Source organism: Mirounga leonina, unplaced genomic scaffold (genome assembly GCF_011800145.1).
Source record: "Mirounga leonina isolate KUSES-001 unplaced genomic scaffold, KU_Mleo_1.0 Mir_153, whole genome shotgun sequence".
NCBI lineage: Eukaryota > Metazoa > Chordata > Mammalia > Carnivora > Phocidae > Mirounga > Mirounga leonina.
Window position 1 is genome coordinate 1,903,392 of NW_023270387.1, and position 13,176 is coordinate 1,916,567.

The following is a 13,176-nucleotide window of genomic DNA, read 5'->3' on the forward strand; positions in this document are numbered from 1 at the left end:
TGTTCATATTGTTTTATTGTTTTTTAGGATTTAAAAAAAAAAAACCCACCACCCAGTTTTACAAAGCTGAAGGCTTTATTTAGGGAGCACTCTCTATTCTTTGTTTTGAGTACAGAGGAAAAGCAACTCAAACAATCATTTCTAACGATAATGTCTGCTTCATTGTTTAGATTATATTCTTAAACACATTTCTGTATGATGTTTCACATCTTAGAAAATGCATTCCATATGCACTATTTTATTCAATCCCCAGAACCACTTTATAAGTGATTATCTGATATAATTTCTTAGTCCCATTTCACATATGTGAAAACCGAGTCTCTAAATTTTGTGACTTACAAATGTTCCCACGATTGGCAAGTAACAGCTGCTGCCGAGGTCAGGAGCAGCCCTGACTCCCCTTAAATCTACTCTTTCTTTAATGCTCAATAAAGTGCTATGTGTTTACAAAGGAAAAAGCACAGTGTTACTAGTGATAAGAACAGACTCTGGAACACAGAGTTCTGCTCTCTGCAGAAACTTGCTCTCCTTAAACTTTTGTTCCTCTTTGATCTTCATATTTACTTTTGTTTATTTTTGCATACTTTCACGGCTGATTCCCCAGGTAGCACTCAGCAGTATTTAGGAAAAATTGGTATTTTTAGAAGAAAAAGAATATCATATTTAGAGAATTAAAAAGTCTCAACTATAAATATTTTCTGTCAATTTACATTTTGCTGTCTTCACTCTGCTTAATTTCTTAAGGACTTGATTGAATTCAAGTTTGGCCCTTAGGATTTTCTTAAAGTAACCTAGATTTTGTAGTGATAGTCTTTATGAATTCTATCATATTACTACAAAGAAGCCACGTAAGCTCTGAATCACTGTGTCGTGCATTTGATTATATAATCTAACAAGGATGTTGTCCCACAGGTTGTATTATGATGATTAGGAAAAAGAGTCCAGGGGCACCTGGCTGGCTCGGTCGGTTAAGTGTCTGCCTCGACTCAGGTCATGATCCTGGGGTCCTGGGATTGAGCCCCGCATCGGGTACCCCACTCGGTGAGGAGTCTACTTCTCCCTCTCTCTCTGACCCCCCCACCCCCTCGTGCTCTTGTTCTTTCTCTCTCAAGTGAATAAATAAATATTAAAAAAAAAAGAACAGAAAAAAAGAGTCCATCCTTCAGGAAGGACTTAACCTCTCTGGGGCATTTGGCTTGGCAATTTTAGCTCATGTATAATTTCGGCTCCCAGGCATCCCTCTGGCTGGGTGCCTTTGTGCAGTGAACAACCTGAACAACTGTACGCAATGTCCCGTTCGTCCAGCACCCTACGGATTACATAACATTGTGTTGCAGCACTGCAGCACGGACATGTGAGAAGGACATACCTCATGATACTTTTTCACGGTTTTCCCGGAGCTGCACGTGCAGGATTTCCAGTTGATGGTCCCACAGCCACAGTTGCCCCCACAACGCTGCACAAGGAGGCACCGGGGAAAGAAGACCACGTGCGTCAGCTTCAGCTCCTCTCTCAAGTTGACGGAGTAATTCCTGGGAGTGCAACTGTAGCGCTTGACGTCATCGTTGAGCCTGTCCAGGTCGACTGCAAGAAACACACGGGAGTGAGCGAGCACACGACCCGGAGCAAGAACTCCGGCAGGCACTTTGGGAAGGGGTGGGAAGATGCCGTGAGGTGACCTTAATGCAGGGATCGAATCTGTCCTCGGGGTCTCCGTTAGGAACCTAACCTGGAAGGTGGAAAATCTGATTCTCTTTTGATCCCATCTGCTCTTCCAAAATAATAATAACATTAATAATACATAAAATAGTCAACAACAAAGGAAAAACAAACAAAAAAACTCTCAAAAACTTGGCTAAATCTTTATCTTGGTTCAAATTTCCTTATACCTTTTTTTAATATACAAAAAGAATTCTGAGGAAAGAAAATGAAATGTCCAGCAATTTAAAATAACTGCCTTTATCTTAAAAAAAAAAAGCCACCAAAATAAATCAGCTCTTGATTCTAAATAAAACCTGAATTCCAAACCATTATTTAAATATAATTTGAATTCTATCAGGGACCCATTAGGGACCACTACTCTATTATGTTTAGCTGGTGATGAAATTTTACAGTGGAGTGTGAAGAAGAAGAAGGTTTCAGTTTCATTTTAACTCCAAGGTCAACCAAAACGTCCCAGAAAACGGCATGTGGGGGCTATGCAGATGATGTGTGTTTGTGCGCTGGGTCCTGGACGGTGGCAGAGCCCAGAGGGTACAGCCTGGGCTCTGAAGCCAAGCCACAGCTTCCTGCCTCCCGGGAGCTGGAAGGTCACCCAGCTGCTTCCAACCTCTGCCTCCTCATCTTTACCTGTTTCACAGCCATGTTTGAAAGACTGAATCTAGTGATTGTCAAGGGGGAATGGTTACTGGGACTTCTGTGAATTAGGACCAGCACCCTCGATTTCCAAATTCAAGTCACAGATATTTACTTGGATTAAATTTATATTATCGTATTTACATAGGTTACATTCAACGTTCTCAAAAAGGCACCTAATCCTCCATGCACTTGGCGTGCAAGCCCTCTGACCACGCCCTGGAGTGCCTCCCTCGTCACCTGCCGGGCGGGCACAGGAGAAATCCCACAAAGGCTGGGCAGACAGCAGCAGGCTTACTCTGGACTCCAGCCCCTGCAAGGGTCTTGGTCTTAAACCCAAACTGCGTGAGGAGCAGTGAGAGTGCTCTTTTGGGGTGGAAGCCAGAGGCTAAGGATGCTGTCGGGAGAGCGCCCGTGAGGGAAACCAAAAGCAAAGAAGGTGCAGGTGGATGAAGAGTCCCCCTGACACCATGAAGTCAGCGGAAAGTCTGTCCATATGGCCGGGTGACCCCTTGAATAAGGAATTAATGGCAGTTGGATCGATGCCCTGCCCTGAGAGCCTTTCCTATGTGCGACTAGGCTTTGATTCTCAAGGGCAGGGAATTTTCCCCCCACTGCTACCTGCTGAGCCTGCGACACTGGGAGTGGGGGGCAGGGGGAGTGGGTGCTGAATAAATGCTGAATAATTTCTGTGCATCATTTATCGCTGTTTTTTCCTTCCTTTGTAAAGACATGTCCTAAGTTTAGCTATAATCAATGCAGATTTAAATTGAATGAACTGCGTCTCGGGAAAGGAAGCACTTTATTGCTGCTAAAGCCCTGAAAATAACCGCAAGCAAAGCGGGAAGGATTACATAAACGGATTACGAAGTGCAGCCGTCACCCATTGCACGTGTCACCTTGCGATACATAGTGACGCAGGGCCGTGCAGTGGACAGGGCTGGGCAGGCGGCCGGATGCGGGGGGCAGTGGGGGTCTATCTGGTCTGAGGCTGAGGAGTCAAGGCTGTTAGCAAGGAGACGTGGTGGGTGCGGGGAGGCAGAGGGGGGCAGGCAGGAAGGCGTGGTGCTGAGGGTCTCCAGGTCAGCCCCCTGCTAGGCACCTTCTACCTGTCACCGCACTTCACTGTCCCCCCCACCCTTTTAAGGTGAATGGTTAAGCGGGAAACTGGGATGTGGAGCTCTTCCCCCCTCTGCTCCAGTTTCTGGCACATCTAGGAGAACGGGGGCAGGCCAGGTCCCCCAGAGCCGGAGGAAGAAGACGGAGCTCCCTGGTGCTGTAGTGGGTCTGTGGTGGCGCAGCCTTCTCTCGGGGATACCCCCGAGCCCTGTGACAGCACGCCTCTCCTCCGGGGACTTAGCCAAACCCCAAGGTGCCCTCAGCAAACCAGGAAAAGGCACGTCCTCCTTACTCGTCTGGAAGCAGGACTCTTCCCACTGGGTAACTCTTTTACTGACCAGCACGGGTCCCCTCCGTTCCCTGCCCGCTGCGAACAGATGTACGACGCGGTCCGTTGTGGACATCCATTCACCGACGGGACCGATTCAGCCGTGGCCCAGGGTGACCGCCGTAGCCTCCAGCTGCCCGGCGCCTCGGGACATTGAAAGCACCAAGGCACTCGGAGGAGACGGATGAGGCTGCCCCCAGAGCAGGACGCCGGACAGGAGGCTGAGGGGCCAGCGAGCTTGGGGGGCCTCCCCGGGCGGGGGCTCTGCTTGAGCCTCTGGAGGGAGAGCCTGGGAGAGGGCTGTGCTTTTAGAGGAACAGGACAGGGCAGCAAGGACGTCCCAAACTTAATTCAAAGTCCCGTGAATTTCATCTATTTCCCCTTATTTCACTCCGGGTGTACGTAATGTTCTAATCCCTCTCTTGCTGTCCTTCTGAATTTGAGTCTTGTCTTTTCATGGGTCTCTGACATCTGTTTTCTGGGCTGGGCACCGACAATCTGTTGGAAGGGCTGAGAAGGGGCCACCGTCCTCAGAGCATCCCCCAGACAGGTTAGTCCAATGTGGGGCACTGCTCAGGACAGCAGGTGCACCCCTCTTCTTGCAGCCCTGGCCTCAAAGCCCAGGTCATTTGCAGAAGACCCTTGTGCTGTGATGAGTTCTGGGGTCTGAGCACTGGGTGGGGACGTGTCAAGCAGGGGACAGTGTTCAGTCTCCAACCCACTGAGGCTCAGGCGTGCGAGGACAGGACGGAGAGTCAGCCCGGTCTGTTTGATCCCAGCCACCTACAGCCCTGAGTCCCCGGGAACGTGAGAAGCTCCTCACACACACGCCTGCAAGAACCACCCCGCCCCCTTCAGTGCTACGAATTACAAACCATTATTGCTCTCACTTTCACAGGGCAGGGAACTGAGCCTCTGAGAGGTTAAGAAAAACACTTGTCCACGGCCACACACCCAGTCAATGCCTAGTAGAGCTCGAGTTTGATCCAGGCTTTTTCATGCCTCTGCACGCTTATAGCCGTGGTCTGAAGATCTGAAGGGAGGTGCAAAGGGCAGTTTCCACGAGCCACGCTGGGGTCTCCCCTCTGGGGGGCCGCTCGCTGTCCCAAGGACCAGGCTTCCCAGGTGTGTGACAGACGGTCACCTGCTGAGGAGGAACACCCAAGCCTGTACGCCCCATGCACACACATTCATTTATCGGGTGCTGCTGGAAAAGGTCACCAGGTTCTGGCTAACTGCCTAGAGCCTATTTCTTCTTTGGCGTCGAACAACATAATGAGTTTCTCTGTTTCCCCCAAACTGAAGGAGACTGTGTCTATGCACGATCTTCGTTTGAAGAAGAAATGAGGACAAATGCGTTCTTGCCCTCACCTGCCTGTGGTCTTAGTCATGAAAACCGGTTGGAAGCCCTTGCAAAGAGCTGAACAGATTGATAACAAAAATTTGTCTTCAGAGGGAACCCATGTTAGAGTCCTAAAGATTCTTTTTACGGGACAGATGAAGCCAGGACGGGAGCAGTTCATTGTATTATGTCTCGCTTTATGACGCTTTGCAGATACTTGTAGGTACTGCCTTTTTTCACAAATCGGAGGTCTGTGGCAACCCCGAGTCGTGTGAGTCTATCGGTGCCATTTCTTTTCCAGCACCATTTGTTCACTTTGTCGCATTTTGATGAATCTCACAATATTTCAAACTTTTTCATTATTATCATATCTGTTACGGTGATCTGTGATCAGCGATTATGACTCACTGAAAGCTCAGATGATGGCTAAGTATTTTTTAGTATTAAAGCATCTTTTAATTAAGCTACAAACATTGTTTTTTCAGACATAATGCTATTGCACACTTGACAGACTACAGCATAGCGTAAACACAGCTTTTATACACACCGGGAAACCACAACACTCATCTGACCTGCTCTCTTGCAATATTTGCTTCCTTGTTATGGAATAACCGGGCTGGAACCGGCTGCTCGGAGTCTCCGACGTGTGCCTGCAGGAGGGCTCACACGCTTGGCACGCACGGCGTGGGCGCTGATCCGCTCGTGATAACATTTTAGAAGTCTTCTGTAAGTGGATCATTTCAAGTTTTTTTGGTGTGAATATAAAAATTCACTGTGAAACAAAATAACGTCCTCCCTTCGAATGTAGGAAAGCATGGGTTTTTTTCTCCCCATGCATGTTTAATTTAATTCATGCCTGCTTGCTTAATAGGAGGATGATCCCCGTGGGTCAGTCTCTGGGTGTCAAGTTTATTGGCGGCTTTCATGTGCTGGTCTTTCCTCCACCTGCACTTACATGTCACTAGCCTTATCTTGATCTCCCTGAGTCCACTGGAGTCTCCAGTGAGATGTGCAGTCCTTAGAGAGAGCAGGAAGCATTTTCTAACAACCAGACCAAGCTTTTACAGCGCTAAGATTCTTTATAAACTCTTTCAGCACGCACTAATATATACATACACATATACGTTTAGTATGTGGTAAGGCATGGGAAGTGCGTGTGCTTGACGTAGGGATCCATACATACATATATAATTTTTTATACCATGCTTTTGTCATTCTATTTCATTTTCCCTAGCACTCAAGTCTCCTAAGTCATTTTAATCTTCTAGGGCTCAAGTCAAAAGCCATATTCAGCCTCTATCTCTTCTGACTCCCTGCTATATGCTCACCACACCTTCTCTGCCTTCTGTTACAGTACGTACTTCACAGACCTTGCTTTGTCACTTTCTTTTATTTAGGTGTTTCTCTTCCATTAAAATACAAGGTTCTTGGAAACAGAGAGTTAATCCCCTTTTGATCCCTCCTCTCCTAGTGCTTTGCCCATAGTGGAGAGCCCAAATATAGGTCATTTAAGTCCTGCTCTCCTAAAATCATTTGGTTTCAACCAGGTCCTGATGGAGGAAATAGGGCATCCCTGAAGACAGAGCATGCGTGTGACATTTCAGGGTATTTGAAATAACTAAGTGCAGTAAAAAACAATTCAAGTCCCTCTGGCACCCCAGACAGGTGTTTCTGATTTTCCTCAAATCTTTTGTGACTCTGAATGGATACCCATAAACTTAAAGTCAAGATCAGAAAGAATTTCGGACATTGATACCCCTGCTCATCAATCTAGATCTCCTTTGCAAGGATTAGGTCTGTAATGATGACTATCTGAAGGAATCAAACTGATGATGGTGTAGGTCAGGACTGAGAAACCAGCCTTCTGGAACCACCTCTCCCAAGGATGAACGATGACGCACGAAGATGGTTGGCACCAAGACCCACGGAATCTAGAAGCTGTGGCACAGAGAAAGGGTGGAGTCAAGAAGGCTCGCTCCCTGATTCGCACCTCGACGTGCTCAGGAATACGCCCTTTGCTTTCCCCATGGGGAAAAGTGCCACTACGTAAAGCACTAAAAATGGGCCTTTGATTCTACAACACTAGATTTACGAGGCTTTGGGTGAGGGTGGGAGGCAAGGGGGATATATGAATGACGGTAGTATTTTACACCAAGTAACTAGGGTTGCTCAGCCTTTTTCAAGGTTCGTAAATTCCCCAGGTGGAGTCTGTTCATCTTTATGGACATTACAACCTCACTGTGACTTTCAGATTCCCTCTTCTATAAATCAGCACATAATTGTGAAAACTGTTTCCACACCTCAACCCCAATTTGGAAGTGCAAATAAACCTGGAAAGAGCAATGATTTTATAACTTCTATTGAGAAAATATCAGGATATTTTAAACTTCAAATCATGGATTCCATGACTCCATTTGCTGGTTTAATTTCTAAAGAACAGATATATTTACCACGTGTATTTATAATGATTAACCTAAGTCACAAGGTTCCCAATCAGACAACACTGAATTTTCAGGGTTTAAAAACACTGCTAAGCGATGAGTGAATGGAAATGTACTGAGCACCTACTTTGTGCCTGGTTCTCTCTGAGAGGCTTTCATACACGCAACTCTCAGTGAATTCTGGTAACAAACCCTCATTGTAGACACGACTATCCCCATCTGATAGATGTGGGACCCGAGAGGCAGAGGAGTTAAGTGACCTGCCTAAGGTCCTTGGAAACATAGTAGGCATTTGACAAACACGTGGAACAAAGTGGGTGAGTGCTTGGCCATCTGCAAGGTGCTGAATGAGGCATGAAGGCAGCTGACATCATCAGAAGGCAATTCTCTGAACTCTAAGAACTGTGACCTGGCAGGATATGTGAAGTACATCTATGCAATGAAAAACAGGAAAACAAGCTAGGAGGTGAGTAAGAATCAAGGAGATCTTGAGACATCTTTCTCTCATGTACTAGACTGAGTCTCTGAGCTTGAAATACCACTGAGTTCCCCCAGCCTGGCCTGTGCAGCGAACAAACCCAGATTCATGGCATGGTTCTCTCCTTTGTAGCTGTTGCAGGACTGTTCCGATTTTCTTTTAGTATATAAAACGGGAATAACAGTACTCTCCTGCCAAGAAATTTATTAAGATGGAATGAGTTAAGGGGCGCCTGGGTGGCGCAGTTGGTTGAGTGTCTGACTCTTGGTTTCGGCTCAGGTCTTGATCTCAGGGTCGTGGGATCAAGCCCCACGTCGGGCTCCATGCTCAGTGCGGAGTCTGCTTGAGATTCTCTCTCTCTCTCCCTCTCACTCTGCCCCTCCTTCTCATGCTCTCTCTCTCTCTTTAAAATAAATAAATAAAATCCTAAAAAATAAAAATTGAATGAGTTAAGAGTATTTGAAGTACAGATCTAAATCCTAGCTCTCGGGAGTTATCCCCCACGACACTGTCGAAACGAGTGAAACAGATAAATGAGTAAGGTTAAGCACAGAACGCCCCAAAGAGCTGAGATGCTGCAGTTGGGGATCACTAAGGAAAGGAAGGTCATGTCCACCTTGATCTCAGTGTCAGACGGCAATGATCTTGTGTGTTCAGTTTAATTCCCTGGGACTGAGCACGGTTCTTTGCAAGTCAAGACTTAATGAGCCGGTCTTCCCAGCACCAGCAGTTCTGAAAGGACCATGTGCTGTAGGAAGGATGTGCTTCCTCCCTAAATCCGCAGGAGCACAGAGCAAAAGGATGCTGTGTGGGGGTGTCCCAATGCTTCCCAGAAAACGTAGGTAAGGGACCCACAAGGCAAAGACATCCATCATTAGCCAGAGTGACTGCTGTGTCCCTCCAGACACCGAAAGTTACCTACTGTTCTCCGTCGTTAAATGGTGTTTTCCAAGCAATGTGCCTTCACAGGGGGTGGGGGCGGGTAACAGGTGATGGAAGGGGGTCAGGATACCCTCAAAGATGGACAACCTCATCATCTAGGAGAAAAGCAGAGGCGCCAGAAGGAAAAGGACTAAAATCTTATCCCTGCGCTGAGACTTCCTTCAAACCTTTTATGTGCGCCCGCATAGACACACGCAATGTGATGGACAAAAATGCGGCTTTTATTAATGCCTTCCAGCGAACTGAGTGGGGAATCTAGATACTTACAAGTCATACGGGTCATCAACAGTGGCTATAGTCTAAAAAAAAGTGCTTTTCAAAGGAAACATCCAACAAGCAAAATGGTGCCAGAAAAGTTTCTGGGTAAACAGTATCCTAGAAAAGTTTAGTACTTGCCAATCATTTTGTAAACTTGTAAGGAGTGTACTGATTTTACAGATCCTTAAACCTGACAATATTTGGATACTCTGTAGGAGGCTCTCCAGATTAGTGATGATTATCTTACCGCCCTAGCGGAAGAGTTCGCAGAAATACCTTGGTTCTGTGCAGTTTTACTGAAGTAACAATAGTAGCTATCATTCACTGGGGGCCCATGAGGTGTTAGTCTCTCTGATTAATCCTAACACAACTTTGCAAAGTGGTTATAATTAGAGCCATTTTGCAAAGTGCAGAACGCAGAGGCTCAGGGGTCTACGAGTGACTTCCCCGAGGCCATGTCCTCTGGATGTGAGTTAGAATTTTATCGCAAGTTTACTTGACTACAAAGTCCATGCTCTTCCCACTACGGCATCCTTTCTTTTGCTCTCTTTCTATCAAATTTGTGGAAGACAATTTTCACACTTATTAATAAAGATTGCTTTTACCTGGGGTATACCACATGGTTCAGCAAGTTCAATGAAGCCAACCCTCTTTCAACATCAGAAATTAGAAAAATAAATCCATTTTGATTTAACGTCCCCAGTACCTCTGTTTAATTGACAGAGAGGTAGTTACAGGGGACGATACCTCAAGACCGACTTACCGAATTCATCACTAGTGTCAGCCAAAGGCCTTTTGCAAGTTGCTACCCAGATAGCAAATAGGCAGATGAAGTTGCAAGCATTCATTTTGTGATGGCCTCAGTGTGTCCTAAACTATGTTCATGTCTTAATATACTATGAAATTACTTCCCTCATTTGAAATCATTTTGAAAGAGCAAAACTTGTACTTTCCTAGTTAATGGACAAGGGCATGACAAAGAAATGGCAATAAATGACTAATTTAAAAATTAGAAGTATTTTGATTTAGGAGAATTCAGAACCAAGTCAAACGTTTTGATATTAAACATATTTCTGCACTTAATCCTCAGCTTCTATGCCAGTTATTTACCTATAAATCATTTTCAAATGGTTAAGTGATTTAGATCTTAGAGCAAAATAATGTCACGTAAGAAATCACAGAGTTGGTATCTGAGCCTCTCAAGTCGGTTAATAACTGTCCCAGAGTTAGAACACCTAACCATTTAGCGTCTGTAAAAAATCACATATTTCAAACCCTGTCACTTAGAATCAATTTAATTATCAATACATTTACTCCACTCAATGTGGAAATACTGATTTTTTTTTTAAAGAGGAGTGTATGTGAATTTTGGCACAAGCATTAAAAAAGAGCAACACTTTGGGGAAGAATTTACTTGTGGTAAGTAAAACTGTAGTTCAAAACTAGTAGGTTGGAATGCTCCAACAATTATATCCATATTTAATTTAATTTAATTTATTTATTTTTAAAGATTTTATTTATTTATTTGACAGAGAGAGACACAGCGAGAGAGGGAACACAAGCAGGGGGAGTGGGAGAGGGAGAAGCAGGCTTCCCGCGGAGCAGGGAGCCCGATGCGGGGCTCGATCCCAGGACCCTGGGATCATGACCTGAACTGAAGGCAGACGCTTAATGACTGAGCCACCCAGGCGCCCCTATATCCATATTTTAATGCTAACACTGATGCTGTGGAAACAGGCTTCTCCCTTGTTGTAATTTGTTGGATTTTTTTCTATGACAAACACACTATTGTTTGGGAAAGTCAAGTTCTTCTGGAATAAGTAAAAAACACAACAGATCTCATTTACATTGTTAATGTCCATAAATGGCCTCTCGATGAGTGCCCACTCTAGTAGAGTTTAAGGCTGATCATTTCTTAATTTAAAGATATCCACTGTCATGCTATGAACTTGAATAAAGGCGCACTGCCCCTAAATTCAAAGGACTGTGTTTTAAAGAAATCACAGTACGGTTTCAGTTAGGCTACAATGGTCCTACGATGATTATATAGTTAACTTTTTACCTAATTACGTGCAAGGGTGTTATATCATTCGCGTACTCATCAGAAAAAGTAAATGCAACTTGAACTTGAAACAACTTTTTTTTTTTTTTAACTTTTAGGCAGCTTTCAGGTGAAAGCATGAGGTTGAAATTATTGGTTAAAAACTGAGTTTTGGAACTGCAGTTCTGTACAGATTTCGATGATACATGTTACCCTTTTCTCCAAACCCCCTAAGAAACTGAACATTGGATATATTAACTTGTTTTATTGTCTTCAGTCCAGAAACTTTTATAGACAAGTCTGAGTTTACCTATTACATGTGAGTTTTATAAAAGTTGACCTTGTGTGCTGAAGTTCTGGCTCCAATATGTGCAATGTTATTGTCCCTTTTCTCTCTCTCTTCTCCCCAAACCTTATTGTCCTCTTGCTTCCCATGTACGAGTCTCTTCTTAGAGAGACCTTGAATCTCACTGTCCCCAAATCTGCTTTCAAACAAACATTAGAAGCAAAGCACACAATTTAATTTTAAATATGTACTATTTTGACCTTGTTACAAATGTTCTTCACCCAGTGTGTTTGTGTATTATTTTAGAGTTTATAAAACTCCATGTTTGTACGTTCACATTGAAGAATCATCTTAGAATACTGCTCTTTGGTATCATGAAAAGTGCCACTTCGATTGATCTGGGCAAATCAGAAGAATGGATATTCAATAGCTATCCATAATTGATGTTTGTTTTTGTAAAACATCATTAAAGAATTACCATACTGCCAAGAGGAAAGTTTTTCAGGGATCCTATAAAGTTCACTCTTCACTGGACATTCAATGGACCTCCATTATTTGTAACTATGTTTCCGTCTCCACTTTCCATTCGCTGCTCCCCTTCTTATATACCGGAACATAAACCGTGAGTTTGTACTTTTTAAGTTCTAAAAGCTGACGATGACAGCTGAGATATTAAACCGGACTTCTCTTCGTGTGTGAGACAGGCACGTAGGTGGTTTGGCAGCTGTGGTACGATAAACAGTGAAAGCCACACATTTATCCAAGTGCAGAGAGAGTGGTGACTGGCCAGGGTTAAATGAAACAGTACAGATCTGCCTTAGGGCCATTCTAAACAAGAGATTAAGAAGTGGAACCCAAGCCAACAAGGGAAAGAAATGTTGACTCTGTTAGGAATAAGTAGAATGTCACCTTGAATGTTCTTGCAAGGTCTTATCAGTAACCAAAGGCATTCTTAATAAAGCTACATTCCTCAGTCCTATGGGTGGGTTTCTGTAAACTTTGGAAATATACTCATGCTGGATTATTAGTATCTTTAATTCCACAAACATTAACGGAGCACCTAAAATGTGTCAGAGGCCGTGCCAAGAGCCCGAGATACAGATGAACAACGTCTAACACAGAGGCTCTCAATGCTGGCTGCCACTCAGGATCGATCTCAATCTCCCGCGGGCCATAAAATAACATCAACAGCTCAGCCCCACCCTCAGGGGTTCTGAGTCACTGTGTCTGCGACTAGGCGTCTGCAGCTTCTTACAGCTCCCCAGCGGACCTACTCTTCAGCTGGAGCGGAGACCGGACCCTGAGGTCCTAGGCTCTCATACTGCCTTAGAGAAAACCCCAAGACGCAGTTGACTACAGTAGTAGGACGGAAGGATGCCGTGGCCTCCCAAGTACCCCAGACTTTGTCTGGGGTGGCGGGCTTCACAGGCAGAGGATGAGGGACAAGGAAGGCTTCCCCAGCGCAGTGACGCAAACCTATTCCAGAATTCTCAGTAGCCAGAGCTAGCTAAGGTTGCTTGAACAAGTGGTATGTGCCAGGTTCTCTTGATGGCACCGCTAACAGCTATCAGAGGTAGGCGTGATAC

The 13,176-nt window shown here is 44.9% G+C and overlaps 1 protein-coding gene across 4 annotated transcripts in view; it reads right to left on the minus strand.

Annotated features, from left to right (window-relative positions):
- PDGFD (platelet derived growth factor D) overlaps nt 1–13,176 on the minus strand; it is a 221,751-nt gene that overhangs the window by 11,711 nt on the left and 196,864 nt on the right. For all 4 annotated transcript variants that reach the window (XM_035008814.1, XM_035008813.1, XM_035008815.1 and 1 more), the window contains exon 6: nt 1,370–1,584. In XM_035008814.1, the coding sequence (XP_034864705.1) occupies nt 1,370–1,584 (215 nt within the window). The remainder of the gene's footprint in view (nt 1–1,369; nt 1,585–13,176) is intronic.